The 12,761-nt window shown below is 58.9% G+C and overlaps 2 protein-coding genes across 2 annotated transcripts, besides 1 other annotated feature; both read right to left on the reverse strand.

The window, feature by feature from the left end:
• Positions 1-3,085: 3,085 nt before the first annotated feature.
• LPMP_140880 (glutathione synthetase, putative) lies at positions 3,086-4,984 on the reverse strand (the record flags this gene model as incomplete). Its single annotated transcript, XM_010699017.1, has 1 exon — positions 3,086-4,984. One exon carries the CDS (start codon positions 4,982-4,984, stop codon positions 3,086-3,088), a length of 1,899 nt encoding a protein of 632 aa, XP_010697319.1.
• A 235-nt stretch (positions 4,985-5,219) lies between these two features.
• Positions 5,220-5,502: a repeat region.
• Positions 5,503-7,516: 2,014 nt separating this feature from the next.
• Positions 7,517-12,382, reverse strand: LPMP_140890 (mitochondrial DNA polymerase I protein C, putative; the record flags this gene model as incomplete). Its single annotated transcript, XM_010699018.1, has 1 exon — positions 7,517-12,382. One exon carries the CDS (start codon positions 12,380-12,382, stop codon positions 7,517-7,519), a length of 4,866 nt encoding a protein of 1,621 aa, XP_010697320.1.
• Between the last annotated feature and the right edge of the window lie 379 nt (positions 12,383-12,761).

Genomic DNA, 12,761 nt, shown 5'->3' on the forward strand with positions numbered 1-12,761 from the left:
TTCGATTTTTTCACCTCGCTCGCCCCTCCGCTCTCTTCCCTCCGTATTCCTGGGGATGGTGCTTTACCTCGCAACCTCGCCTCCGCCACCGCACCAACCAACACCCCCAACATCATTCCTTCGAAAAGAGGCAAGCGGTGGGGATGGAGCGAGACGGAGGCGGCGTGCAGTCACAGGTGGCATACGCCGAAGGGAACAACGGGAGAAAGAGAAAGGAAAGGGTGGAAAGGAAAAGGTCAACAGTTCAGCTGCGATGACTCTAGAGAAGGCATACATTCACTTCTGTGTGCGTGTAGGAGAGGTGAGAGGAGGGAAAGGAGGTACGATGAAGGCGCGGTGCGTCACCAGAGACGCTTAGTTTCCCCCACCTCCCCCCGTCTCGCGTTTCCTAAACAATGCTGTCGAACCCTTCATGACACACACACACACACCCACACACACACACACACACGTGCCCATGCATATCCACATGGGCAGGTCCCCATACACGTGCCTCTTGCCATTCTTAATTCATTGACGCATCACAAGAACGCTGCACCGATACGCGCAGAGCGTGCAGACACACAACGACTCACAGAACGGCTTCCCTATTTCTCCTGCTTTCTTATCCTTCGTTCCTTCGCCATCAACGCGCCTGTGCCCCCCTTCCTCCACTCCCGAGCTCCTGCACCGCCCCAGCCTGCAGCCAAGTTTCTCCCTTCGTCAGTAACACCCACCCGCACCCGCACACACAACCTCGTTTTTCACTAAGGAGGAACGAATGTGTGTGTGTGTGTGTGTGTGTATAGGACAGCTAGAGTTGCATCACGCGAGAGTAAATAGCTAATCAAGCTGACGTGCACATGGCGGAGTGTGTCGCCATGGAGGAGAGAAGTACAGCACACGCATGCAGGGCACGCCGATGCCACGTGCAAAGGAAGAAGAGAGAGAGGGGGGTGCGTAATGGCACCTGAGCTGCGCCCTCTCACCCCCTGCCACAATTTACCCCCTTCCTCTCTCTCTCTCCCGCTCACTCCACCAGCCAAATTGTCGAACGTTCAGTCCTTCTCTGCGGATTTCTCGATTGGGTTCTCGTCCTCGATGCGGAGCATCTGAAGGATTTGGTTGTTTTCACTAGTGGTCCATTGAGGTTGACATCACAACGTTCGCACCGACAACGGAGGAGAGCGAAAAGAAACGAGCAAGAGAGAGAGACAGAGCACTCTCACCCAAGACACACCGCCCACATTCTCGCACGCAAAGGCGCAGATACTTCCTCATGCACTGCAGCGACGCACAACTGCAGGTAGGTGCCACCAGTGCAGCGCAGCCCATTCCACCCTCAAGGACGCTGCCCCACTAGCCTGCTCTCTCGCATCTAGCCTCTTTCTACTCCGTCAACAGCCACTATCAACCTAGTCCCGCCTTTTCAAAGAGATGCACGACACCGCGAGGAGGAGGAGAATAGGGGTTCATTCTTGTAGCTCGTTTCTTCCTCTGCAGGCCCTCTTCCACTCTCCGCCCCTCCACTCCCACACTTACGTAGAGTGAGCGAGCGATCAAGAGAACCTGCGTCGACGGAAGAAAAAAAAGGAAGAGCAGCGCAACCACGCTCTGCGGCCTAGCCGAGGAGGGGCGTACTTTAGTACTGCGTTGCTTACTTGTACTGGAGGTCGGCTCGGGCGTGCGCGCCCTCCCTCCCTATTCAATCCACACACCTACAGCAGTACACCTGCTTCTCCTCTTCAGCCGAGTTTAAATTGCCAGGACGACGGAGGCGGAAGGCAACATCCTGTAAGTGACTTCTCAGCTGTTCCACACCGAAGAATATAGCCACAAGGGCATGGGGTTGGGATAACCTTCTGGAAGGGCAGCGGCAGCAAGTGAGCGCGTGGGAGAGCTGCAAGAGACAGAGTGGTGGGAAAGCCTCCCCCCTCCCTCTGCTGCCAAGCACCAATGGCATGCCTGCACAGCACAGCTATGAAACCTCTTCGAGCGATGTAACGCTGCAGCCACCTATCGGAGGAGAGGGCGAGGACAAGAAGGCGAATTCTGATCATCAACGAAAAAAACATCGATGAAGAGAGGAACGCACGAGTACACGCACACACACACAGAGGCAAGGCACAGCTGACTAATCGCTCGTTTCACATGCGGAGCTCACACGGAAGGTGGGATGAGAGCAAGGGTGCGTGCACACACACACGCACACACCGACACAGGGGTGCAGTATTGCACCCATCAGACGCAGGGTGGAGAGCTGAGGAGGGGCGCGAAGGAAACAACAAAGAGAGAGAGAACGGGCAGGAAAGTCAAAGAGTAAATGAAGCGTACGCGTGGCTGTGTCAATCATTGCGGTTGATGCATATTTCTTTAAGCCGATCAGTTCCGCACGTGCACGCGTGAGTGGGCGCTGGATTCGTGTAAGTTCGGGCTTGAACACCAGGACTGGCTGCTTGTGCTGGTTCTGTCCAGAGCCCAGAGCCCAGAGCCCAAGCGATCGTTGATGATGGTCGTGGCGGCGGCGGCGGCGGTAGTGGAGCGAAGGGGTTTCTTTTTTATGCGCATGTACGCATGGAGGCGGCGCCGCTCTTTATTCACTCGTTTCTTTCCCGTGTGCGTGTGCGTGTGCGTGTGTGTGTGTGTGTGTGGGGGGACTTGTTTCCCATGCATGCACAGCAGGATGAGAGGTGAAGAGAGGCACAGAGGGACGAGAGAGGATTGATCGCGGCGGTCGTGCAGGTAAGAAGAAACGATCGTCGGCCCTGCGGCGATTACATTGCCTGTTCCTCCCCCCCTCCTCGCTGTTTTGAATAGGCATGCGAACAGCTGCCGCAAAGAGGGGGCAGGCAAAAGGAAAAGAATGCTGAAAGACGGCCACTCACACACACACACACACAGCTCTATGCGGATGCCAGCTCTACTAAGCCTAGCTTACCAGCAATATCACAATTATTCCTTTCGATTAACTTGCTCCAGTCGCTGTGGATGCTCCATCCACGGCAAGAGGACGCTGCGGTTTGAAGCGACCCTTCACCAGCCACCCCAACGTTGCTGCTGCGGTGGCCGCCAACACCGCGATCGCGCCTCTAGTAGACATAAGCTTCTAGGGGTAGCGTTCATCAGCAACCGCGCTGGCACCAGACCAGGCAACTTCATGCGGCGCCTCATCGATCAGCTGGACGCTGTCCAAAGCAGCTATGCCAGCCATTACGCCACCGTCGGCGACATCTGCCGGCTTCGTCCGCACCACGCTGCCAGCGGCTTCATTCATGATGTACTGATTTGCATCGGATGACAGGGTGACGCCGTAGATGCCAAGCTCCGAGCTCACATTGCTCTCCACCACGTGGATTTGATTCTGCCGGAAAAAAATTCCCTTCATCACCGGGCAGTGAATTTTGCGCATCAATATGTACTCACGCCGGATCTTCTGGTAGAGTGGGTCGTCGCTCTTCGCATCACGCAGCAAGCGCTGCATGGCTTCGCCAGCGATGAGGTTGCCGCCGCCCTCAAGCTGCGGCTTCAGCACATACCGCTCTAGGTGCTCCACCGCGTCAGCGATCCAGTACTCCGGGTCGTCGATCACCTTATCCTTGTCGTTGCACTGCTGATTCTCGCCAGACCGGCCATACTCATCTTTATTCAGCGAGTACTGCGGTACAAAATGTTCCGCCAAGGCAGCGGCTTTCTGCTGGTCACCAGCGAAGCTCACCGGCGCCAGCACCTCCGACACATTCGACATGAGCTGCTGCATCTTCTTAAAGGTCATCAGGTGGTACGGTATGCTCGGGCACTTGACCGCGTTGGACTCCTCGATCCACTCCCGCGTCTGCCATGCTGCATCCGTAGGCAGGTCCTGCGGCACGTAGGTGCTGCGGAAGTAGGTCACCGCTACGACGTACTTCCCCTCCAGCACCAAGAAGGGCGGCTGCAGCTGCTCGCTCACGACTTCCTTGGTCCCCGTGCTGTGATCGCATCTGCTTTCACCAAGGTTAGCGTGCTCAAGTCGCATCGTTTCATGCAGCTCAGCGAGCGTGCGCCGCAGACTTAACACGCGGTGAGTCTCGAGAAGCTCCAGCAGCAGCTTGTACTGATCAGCCGTGTTCATCTCGTTTTTCTGCACAACGACGAGCACAATCGGCTTCAGCTTGACACCCGTGCGGTGCTGATACTGGCGAAGGAAGCCTGCGCAGGGGACAGCACTGCGCCAAGCAGCGACCGCCTTGGCAAGTGCCGCCGGCACCTGCACTGCCGAGCTATGCATTTGGTCCGGCACGTACGCGGGCGCGTGTTGGTGCGGCAAGGCGGCCACGACGGATGACGTGGAGAGCGAGGACGCCTCGACGTGCTCGAGGTCCGCCGCAGCCCTGGCGTTCATGTCAGCCTCGCGGAACTTCTGCAGGTAAGCATGGAACTGCTGGACCAGCGGGGAGAGCCCGGCGAAGGAGCAGCTGATGGTGTTGAACTCGATGTTCTTCCACTGTCGCGACGTCTCTGTCGCAACCGCCGCTGCCGCCGCACCAGACAGCGTCACAGAGGCCGCGGCCTCAGCAGGGGAGACGGGACTGCTGCTCTCAGAGTCAACGGAGCTCATGTAGTCGGAGCGGAAGATGCCCAACATTAGCGGCTGGTATACCGGAGCCTTGGCCCCGTCAGGGGTGGTCATGTACACCCTCTCCAGAATGGAGAGCAGTCGGCCTGTGAAGTCACGATCACTCTCTGCTGTCGACCGCATCGAGTCACGCAAGAACTCAAAGTTGCGCGCCGTGCGGTTAATCGCTTCATTCCACAGGAGCTGGAGGCCGTACAGCTCGCGCAGTACCTCCACCTTCATGGGGAGGGGACGCAGGGACAAGGCAGGATGGGTGACGTGGTAAGTGGGGGGCTGACGCATGGCAAGTCCCAACTGAAGGCACTTGGCTGCGAGCTCCTCCTCGCTTGGAAGACCCTCGAGGATATCTTCGGCAGCTGTCGCAGCTGTGGTGGTGGCGGTGGTAGCCATTGTGCTTGTCTCTTCCTTCGAAGGGTGGTACGGTGTGCGGTGGGTGGAGAGAAGATGCGCTCCTGCTGAAGCGCCCCTGCCCGAAAATCAAACAAGGCAGAAGCGAGAGAAGTGGGGACCACTATGGAAGCGACAGGGTGGCAGCAGAAAGAGAGAGAAGAAGTGGAGCGTGAAATGCCAGCAATACACAACAACACGGCGGTGTGGAGCTCTATTGTTCGTTTTCTTCTTAAACTTTACCGTGCCCGTTCGCTGCCATCGAGCATGAGTGCTGAAACTCCCCACGCCACTCTGCCACCCACAGGCCCCATCGCGTGGTGGGAGGCAGCCGTACACCCGCAATGAACACTCACCTATCTGAGCGCGGCCACTGCCTCAAACTCTACCCACTCACCCGTCTTGCAAGTTGCCGCCTCACAGCCGCTCCCACTCTGCCCATTGCCACCTGGTGCATACGCCTCGAGGTGGAGGCAGGCTCCTCGCCAGCGAGTGGGCACCGGATCGCGGATGCGACGCTCTGAGGGCTGTCCCCCTCCTTTACCCCGTCATCGGGGCATAGTGCGAAATAGTCAAGACAGCAACCGCACCAGCCTGGATGGGAACCATGCATGTCTGCGTCTGAAGGCAGAGGGGAGGGGAGCACGTCCAGCCCACCGCGAGAGAAGCAAAAAGGGAGACGAGGTGGCAGCTGAAAAAGTGGGGGAATTACCACCAAAGCGCTTGGCGCCGCCAGACCATTGCAGGCACCACACTGCAGTCCACGTACATGCAGAATGATCCCTGTGGTCCTCGCCAAGAGAGCAGAGGGGGGGGGGTGGCGCGCGCGCTCGAAAGTGGGGCGAAGGGACGACGGAGAGGGTTTCCTGTTTTGTTTATCAGCTTTGTGAAGGAGTACATGTATGGTGTTGGTGTATTTGTGCGAGGGAGCGAGGGGGGGGAAGGTGGGCGTGGGCGTGAGCGTGGGCTGCACCGACAGAGTTCCAATGAAATGCTCGATATGGTTGAAAGAGGGAAAGAAGAAGTCGTTCAGTGTAGCGCACGTACGAGGAGACAACGACCAGGCGCACGTGCATTGTCCCTCACTGGCGCGGGGGCATAGAGAGAGAGGGAGGGAGGGAGGGTAAGAGGCCAAACTCTGATGCACAATTCATTTTTTTTTGTAGGCCACGTTACCGTGCGGGTGGGCTCGTAGTGTACGCGTATGTGCTGAGCATGGTGCGGCGAGATCGGGCAGAGTGAAACACTTGAAGAAGGATGAGAGGGAAGGCAAGATGAGGGAAATAAGGCAAGCGCAAGGTGCACACTCAAGCGACTTCGCTGTCTGTGCGTGTGAAGTGATTAGCTGGGTGAATGAGAAAGAGAGTAATGGACAGCAAAACAAACCATAACCATAAGAGGAACGCTGCAAGTCCTTGAGAACTGAAAAAGGCCTGCTGATAAGGGGGTGGAGGTGTGAACTTGGCTGCAAGGGTTAGAGTGAGTGGCCAGGCGTGGTGAAGGGAGAGAGGCCGTTAGAGTCGTTTGTAGATGAGGCGAGTGAAACAAAGAAGTGCTGCCGTTGGCGAGGAGGTGTTGAAGAGGGCGCGGTTGCAGCATGGTGACGGCGGTGCGGCATTCAAGAGAAAATGGAAAAGGGAAAGAGAGGCGTATTGATCAGCGTGGCGCGGCAAGAGAAGCAGCACAAGCTCAGCCATCGAAGGTGAAGAGGTAGCGAGAGGTGATGGGAGAGAGTAGAAAGTGAGAGGTTATCGAAGAGCGCCAGCTATTGGGCGGTGCAATGCATCGGAAAGAAATCAGCCACAGAAGGTAGCAACAACACCAGCGAGATGCGCAGAGCAGCCAGCTCAAGCGTGGTTCATGATACGGACGTGGCTCAAACAAACCGTTACGCACGCAGCGCCGCACCAGAGATACCGAGGATGCGTTCAGTAAACGAGTGTACGTACATCTCTGCCTATGTCCGCCCACATCAGAGACTTCTTCCTGCCCCTTTTCTCTGCCGGCAGCCAACTCGTACCAACAGGCTCACGCCCACACACACACACATATGTGTGGCTGTGTGTGCACTTGCTTACTGGCGTCTTGCGTGCAGATGTGCAACGGGCACACGAACGCATCCCCAGCTGCTCCTGTCACTACCAAAGATGGCATGGGCGGCGCGGTCAGTCAAGAGAAGAAGAGAACATGAACACTAAAAGAAATAACGAGTCGAACCAGCAAGGCAACGCTTTATCCCAAAGACGACGGCAGCAAAGATGGCAGGGCGTGCGTGTTGCTGTCACAGCGACGGCTCTTCCCAACGGACACCGAGGCCCCCCAGAGAGGAAGGCAGGAGAGAGAGAGGCAGACACAAAACACACACACCCACACACCGACTCGGGTGGCCCTATCTATGACACGTTCTCTATGATTTGTCGTTATTATGTTTTGCTCCTTCTTCCACCTTTTGCCACAGGAAGGGGGTAAAAGTAGCCGGCGAACGTCGACGGTGAGTCACACATACACTCGTTCCCTCACCTGCGAGTCGGCCCGCTACGCCGACAACTCCCCCAGCGACGAACCCGAGTGGATCTCCACCTTGAAGGGCACGTCCAGCTTCATGTCGGGCCAAAGGGTGGCAATGGTTTCCTGCGTGTGTCCCATGATGCGTGCAAGATCGGCGCGGACCTCGTCGGCGACAGACTTGTGCGCGTCCACCCAAACGCAGTCGTGCACGGTGTTCACCAAAAACGCCTTCTCGCCATAGTTGCGCTTTTGGTAGAACTCGCGCACGATGGCGCCGCACATGATCTGAACGATTTCCCCAGCGAGGCCCTGCACCGGGTAGTTCTTCAGGCGTGGCACACTCTTGCGGTCCCTCGTAAAGTCGAACTTGCTGCCGGTAGGCACAACAAAGTAGTACATCGGCTCTGTCAGCATCACGACGCGGCGGATGTTGGTGTTCCAACAAGACGTGTCCAGCGTGCGCAGCCGCAGCAGCCGATCCGCCCCTGACTCGACGCACCTCGTCACGAGGCTGTAGTACTTGCTCAGTTCCTTGTAGTGGTGTTCCTCGGCCACAATGAGGCGATCCACCTCCTGCTCCGTGAGCCCCGTGGTGGTGGAGATGGTTGAAATGCCGGCGCCGTACTGGCGCTGGAAGGAGAACACTTTCGCCTGCTGCCGCAGCTGGATGTATTGCGGGTCTTTCTTCACCTTCGCCTTGCGCACCACATCTTCGTAGGGCTCCTTCGTCATGAGCGAGACACGTAGGCAGTGAAAGTCAACGTTGTCGCGCAGCTCCTGCATCATGCGCGGGTCGCGGCACAGCGCGGCGAGGACGACGACCTCCAGCTGACTGTAGTCCGCTTCGATCATCATCCCCTGCGCACCAAATCGCGACACAATCAGGCGGCGCAGGTCCTCCTCCTTAGGAATGTTCTGCAGGTTCGGCGACTGGGAGGAGAGGCGACCCGTAGCCGTCACGCAGTGGCACAGCTCGCCGTGCACACGGTCGTGGCATTCCGGCAGCACGGCACGGAAAAGGCAGCCCTCCTCGAAGAGCTGGAGTTTTTTCTCGGTAAAGCGAAGCTGCTGAAGCGCGGAAAAGAAGGAGAGGTCGACCGTCTTGTACGGTGACAGCAGCGTTGTGACCCGCTCCATCGCGTCAGCGCCGGATGACGCAGACTTGCCGCGCAAGAAGCGCCGCAGCAGGGGATGCAGCTTCTCCGGTGTCACCATCCACAGCATGCCGGCAGTCGATGCCTGCTCCTGCCCATGCAGGCCCTGCGGCGCGCTTGACGGGGTTGGCTGAGAACTGCGAAACGCATCTCGCGGCGTGCCCAGAACGGAGGCACACTGCGACACAATACTCTTCACAGCTCCCTCGACGCCACCAAGCGAGACGAGCTCCTTCGCATGCACTTCCCATGTGCACCGGGCTGAGAAGGTGATGACGTTGGACGAGGTGAGCTCCGAGAAGTCAGACTCGAACGAGTCGGCGCCCTGAGGCGGCGGCGGGAAGGCCTTGTTGACGTCAGCGAAGCACACCCGCTCTAGCGATGCGGGCCCTCCTCCGTCCGTGTGCCCGTCAAACACGGCCTTCTTGATGGCCTCGAGTACGCCGGTGTCCACCAGCGTCTCCAACTTGTCGTGCGTGCAGTTTGTTAGAATGAGGATGTTGCGCAGGTCTGCTGCAGCTTCACCGTCGCCGCCCACCTTGCCGCCTTGTCGCGTCTTCTTGCCACTCGGCTTGCGTGCTGTGGGCGCCCTTGACGCCCCTGTCGATGCCGCTGATGACGCCGCGAGCAGCTGCTTGAGCGGCTCGTAGGCCGCGATGCACTCCTTCAGCTGTGTCACTGTCACCACATCCGGCCGTTCCGCCACGGGAATGACGTCGTCCACGGCCACCCGAAGGTTGATCTCGCGCGTCTCGGGGCCGGTGGCGGCAGGGCAGTAGAGCGATATCTGCTCCAGCCAGCCACCAATCTTTACCTTGCAGAGCACCACCACGACGGCGGTCTGCTGAATCAGCGCATCAATCGAGCAGCGCTTGCAGAGTTGCTGAATCGTCTGCAGGCTGCGCTGTGCATCATTCATCGTGATTACGCTGCCGCTGTTCTGGCCACCGCTGCCTACGCCGCTGTTGCCGCCAAGTAAGGTGTCTACCTGCATGTAGGCGTCTGGCACATTCGTGCCAGTGACGTAGCACACGGCGTGCGGGAAGAGGCTTGTTACCGGGTATCTGGTTGGCTTCACAGGGATAAAACGAGATCCGAGGTGGCGACACAGACCGCCGCCGTAGATGATGGTGCTGATATCCTGCGGAGAACGGAAGTTGATGCGTTGCCGCACATCGTCGTCCATGGACTGGGTGAAGTCCATTATCTTCTGATGCAGCACCTTCTCCAGTCGCTCGTGGTCGAGGCGCAGTGTGTTGGCAAAGTACGTCACCTGCGACTGCGGCGCCAGCTGCAGCCCCTGCAGCTCCATCTCCATCGACGCCAGCAGGCCATCCATGCGGTGCTGCACCGAGGACATCTGCCGCGTGCTCACAGCGACCTCGAGCTGCATCTCGTAAATCAGCTTCAGCTTTGCCAAGGGCTGCATCGACCCCTTCAGCGGCCCATCGTGATACTGCAGCAGCGTCCGCTCCATTGTGGCCAAGTGTAGGTTGTTGAAGCCCTTCAGCAGGTACTGGGCATACTGCGCACACCATACCTTGCCACCGTTGTACAAGAATGTGCGTAGCCTCACGCTACGCCGCAGGAACAGCAAGATGCGCTTGATGTCCCACCCAATCAAGATCGCGTTCTCGGCCCTGTCCTTCGGATTTGGCGCTTCAGGTGGGCCAATCGGCAACGTGTCCGGCAGCACCACCTCCGGGTCAACAAATTTCTTCACTTCACCCGTCTTGTCCTCAATACTGGCTTGCCAGTGCCGCACCGTCGGCGGGTTCATCAAGCTGAGCGACGTCCACAGCTGCCCCAACACGTCAATCATGCCGTTGCGCGCTGAGAACGGATTATCCGCACGGCGGGCGGCCGTAACACTGGCGCTCGTGACATGCATAAAGTACGCGACGCGGCTCCGCATCGCTTCCTGCAGCGCCTTTTCTCGACTCAGCCGCTCCTGGCTGTTGTAGATGACTTGAATGTGCTCCTCCAGGAGTCGGCTCGCTTGCGCAGTGGCACGCAAATCACGAGCGAGGGTACCACCCCTACCGACGGCGACGTCTGGAGTACCACCGCGGATGGGACGACCCATGCTATCGACGGTCCTGCCACCGGCGCCGCCTCCCATGAAGCGCGGCCCAGGCGCGAAGACGGGCTCGAGGAAGCTTGGCATGATCTCCCGCTGCACGCTGCGACGCTGCAGTCGGTAGAAGGCGGAGCTGGGGTGCGGCATGTGCGGTTCACCATTCTCCTCCTTCATGAGACCCATCCACGTGATGCGCGAGAAGCTATCCAGCGCTTGGGTCAGCATGGAGGTCAAGTTCAGCCGGTGTGGCCGCTCCAGCCCCAGCTGAGACTCCACGTCCTGGAGAAGAATCGAGAAGGCGCAGTTGCCTTTGCGAGCTAGCGGGAAGCGGGCGAAGCTCTCGGCGGCCGACCCGGTGCCGATAATGTAGATCAGGTGCCGCTCTGAGAGGGAGAGCGGCTGCACAAACTGGCCGGTAAGAAGGTCCTGCATCGGGGGGATGGCTGCCGTGCCGACTGCCGTGCGCGCCGGCGCCGATACAAAGATGAGGCCCCACCGGTCGCTCTCGTTGCGCAGCAGCCCAGTCGAAGTGGCTGAGAGAGACGTGGCGACGGCCCCGGTTCGGCGCCGCGTGGCTTGGCTGCCGTTCGTCGAGGAATACAGCACGATCGCATCTGCCGCCGCCGCCAGCTGCGCTTGCAGGAGCTCTTTGTTGAGCATCGCACCAGCGTTGATGTCGCCGGAGTGGCTTTGAAAGTTAAAGGCGGCGAGGAGAAATGCCTGCGGGGCGCAGGAAAGCGGTGCCGAGATGAAGTTCTTCCACTCTTCGGCATACGCGTTCAGCACCGCCATGGTGAGCAGCTTCGGGTTCAGCGCCTTATCCTTCTTCTTGTGCGAGATTACTTCGCGCAGTTTCGTGTAGGAGAAGAAGAGGTGGTCAGGGTCCTCGTTCAGCTGGGGGTGATAACTGCCCGCCGGCGGTGGCGGTCGTGCAGGCCTCGACGAGCCGATAGCGTTCTGCAGTAGTACCACGCTCGGCGACTGTAGCGTTGGTACGAAGACGGCGATGAAGGACGCACAGAAGAGACTGATCCACTCCACATAGCGCGACTTAATCTCATCCAGCTTACACACAAGCCGCGCACCGCTCGCAATGTCCTCGAAGGTGATGTCAAAGTTCATGGTGGTCCGTGTGTCCGGCAGGTACACGGCGATCGCGCGGAACGCCTTGCCGTGCTGACGCGTCAGCGTAGCGAGCCGGAGATTCAGCGGACTCTCAAAGTCGAGAAGGTTTCCTATGCACGGCAGCGCTGACGCTATCTCACCGTCCACTGCGCTGTAGTCTGTCTCCTCGCGCACCTCGGCTGCGCGTTCCACCTGCTCCGCTTCGCCCAAGTTTGTACCTGTCACGGCATCGTCGGCGATATCGCCGTCATCCACTACCGTGCTGTCGTGGTGATCGCTGCCACCGTACCCGCTTGCTTCTCCGACGGCCAATTCAGTGGAATCTCCGTAGAGGTCTCCGTGGTGCTGCGCCCCAGCGTCTTCGTTGCTGCGGACATCGTTTTCATCAACCTCGTCAACGGTGCTGCCGCTGTACTGACAGGGAGTATCCAGCGGCGCCTGCGCTACGGGTGGAGACGGCTCCGCTGAAGCTACGGTGGAGGAAGAGCGAGAGGCCCGTGCCCGCTTCTTTTGGGGACGACTGACAGGGTCCATCGACGGGGCAGACGCGGAGGCGGTGGGGGCTTCAGCGGCGTTGTGAGGGGCAGCGGTAGACTCAGTGGCTTTCTGGCGCACATGCCGAGCTTTGGTGATGCACCGGCGCTTTGGCGTAGTGGTGCTACCGCTGGTAGTGCTTCCTGGGGACACGGCGGTCACTAAGGCGACGGCTGAGCTATGAAAGAACTGCATAGGGGTGCGCAGTGCCCACAGGGTGAGGCTACCGCTAGGCGTGGCTACCGCTGCTCCAGCCGACGGAGGCCCTCTACACAATGCGCCGTAGGCGTCATAGACCATAATGGGGTGACTGCAGGAGATGTGGGCCGTTCCAGCAGTAGCCAGCGCAGCTACACGTCGTGCACCAGCTGCATGATAC

The sequence above is a fragment of the Leishmania panamensis genome, assembly GCF_000755165.1.
Source record: "Leishmania panamensis strain MHOM/PA/94/PSC-1 chromosome 14 sequence".
Lineage (NCBI taxonomy): Eukaryota > Euglenozoa > Kinetoplastea > Trypanosomatida > Trypanosomatidae > Leishmania > Leishmania panamensis.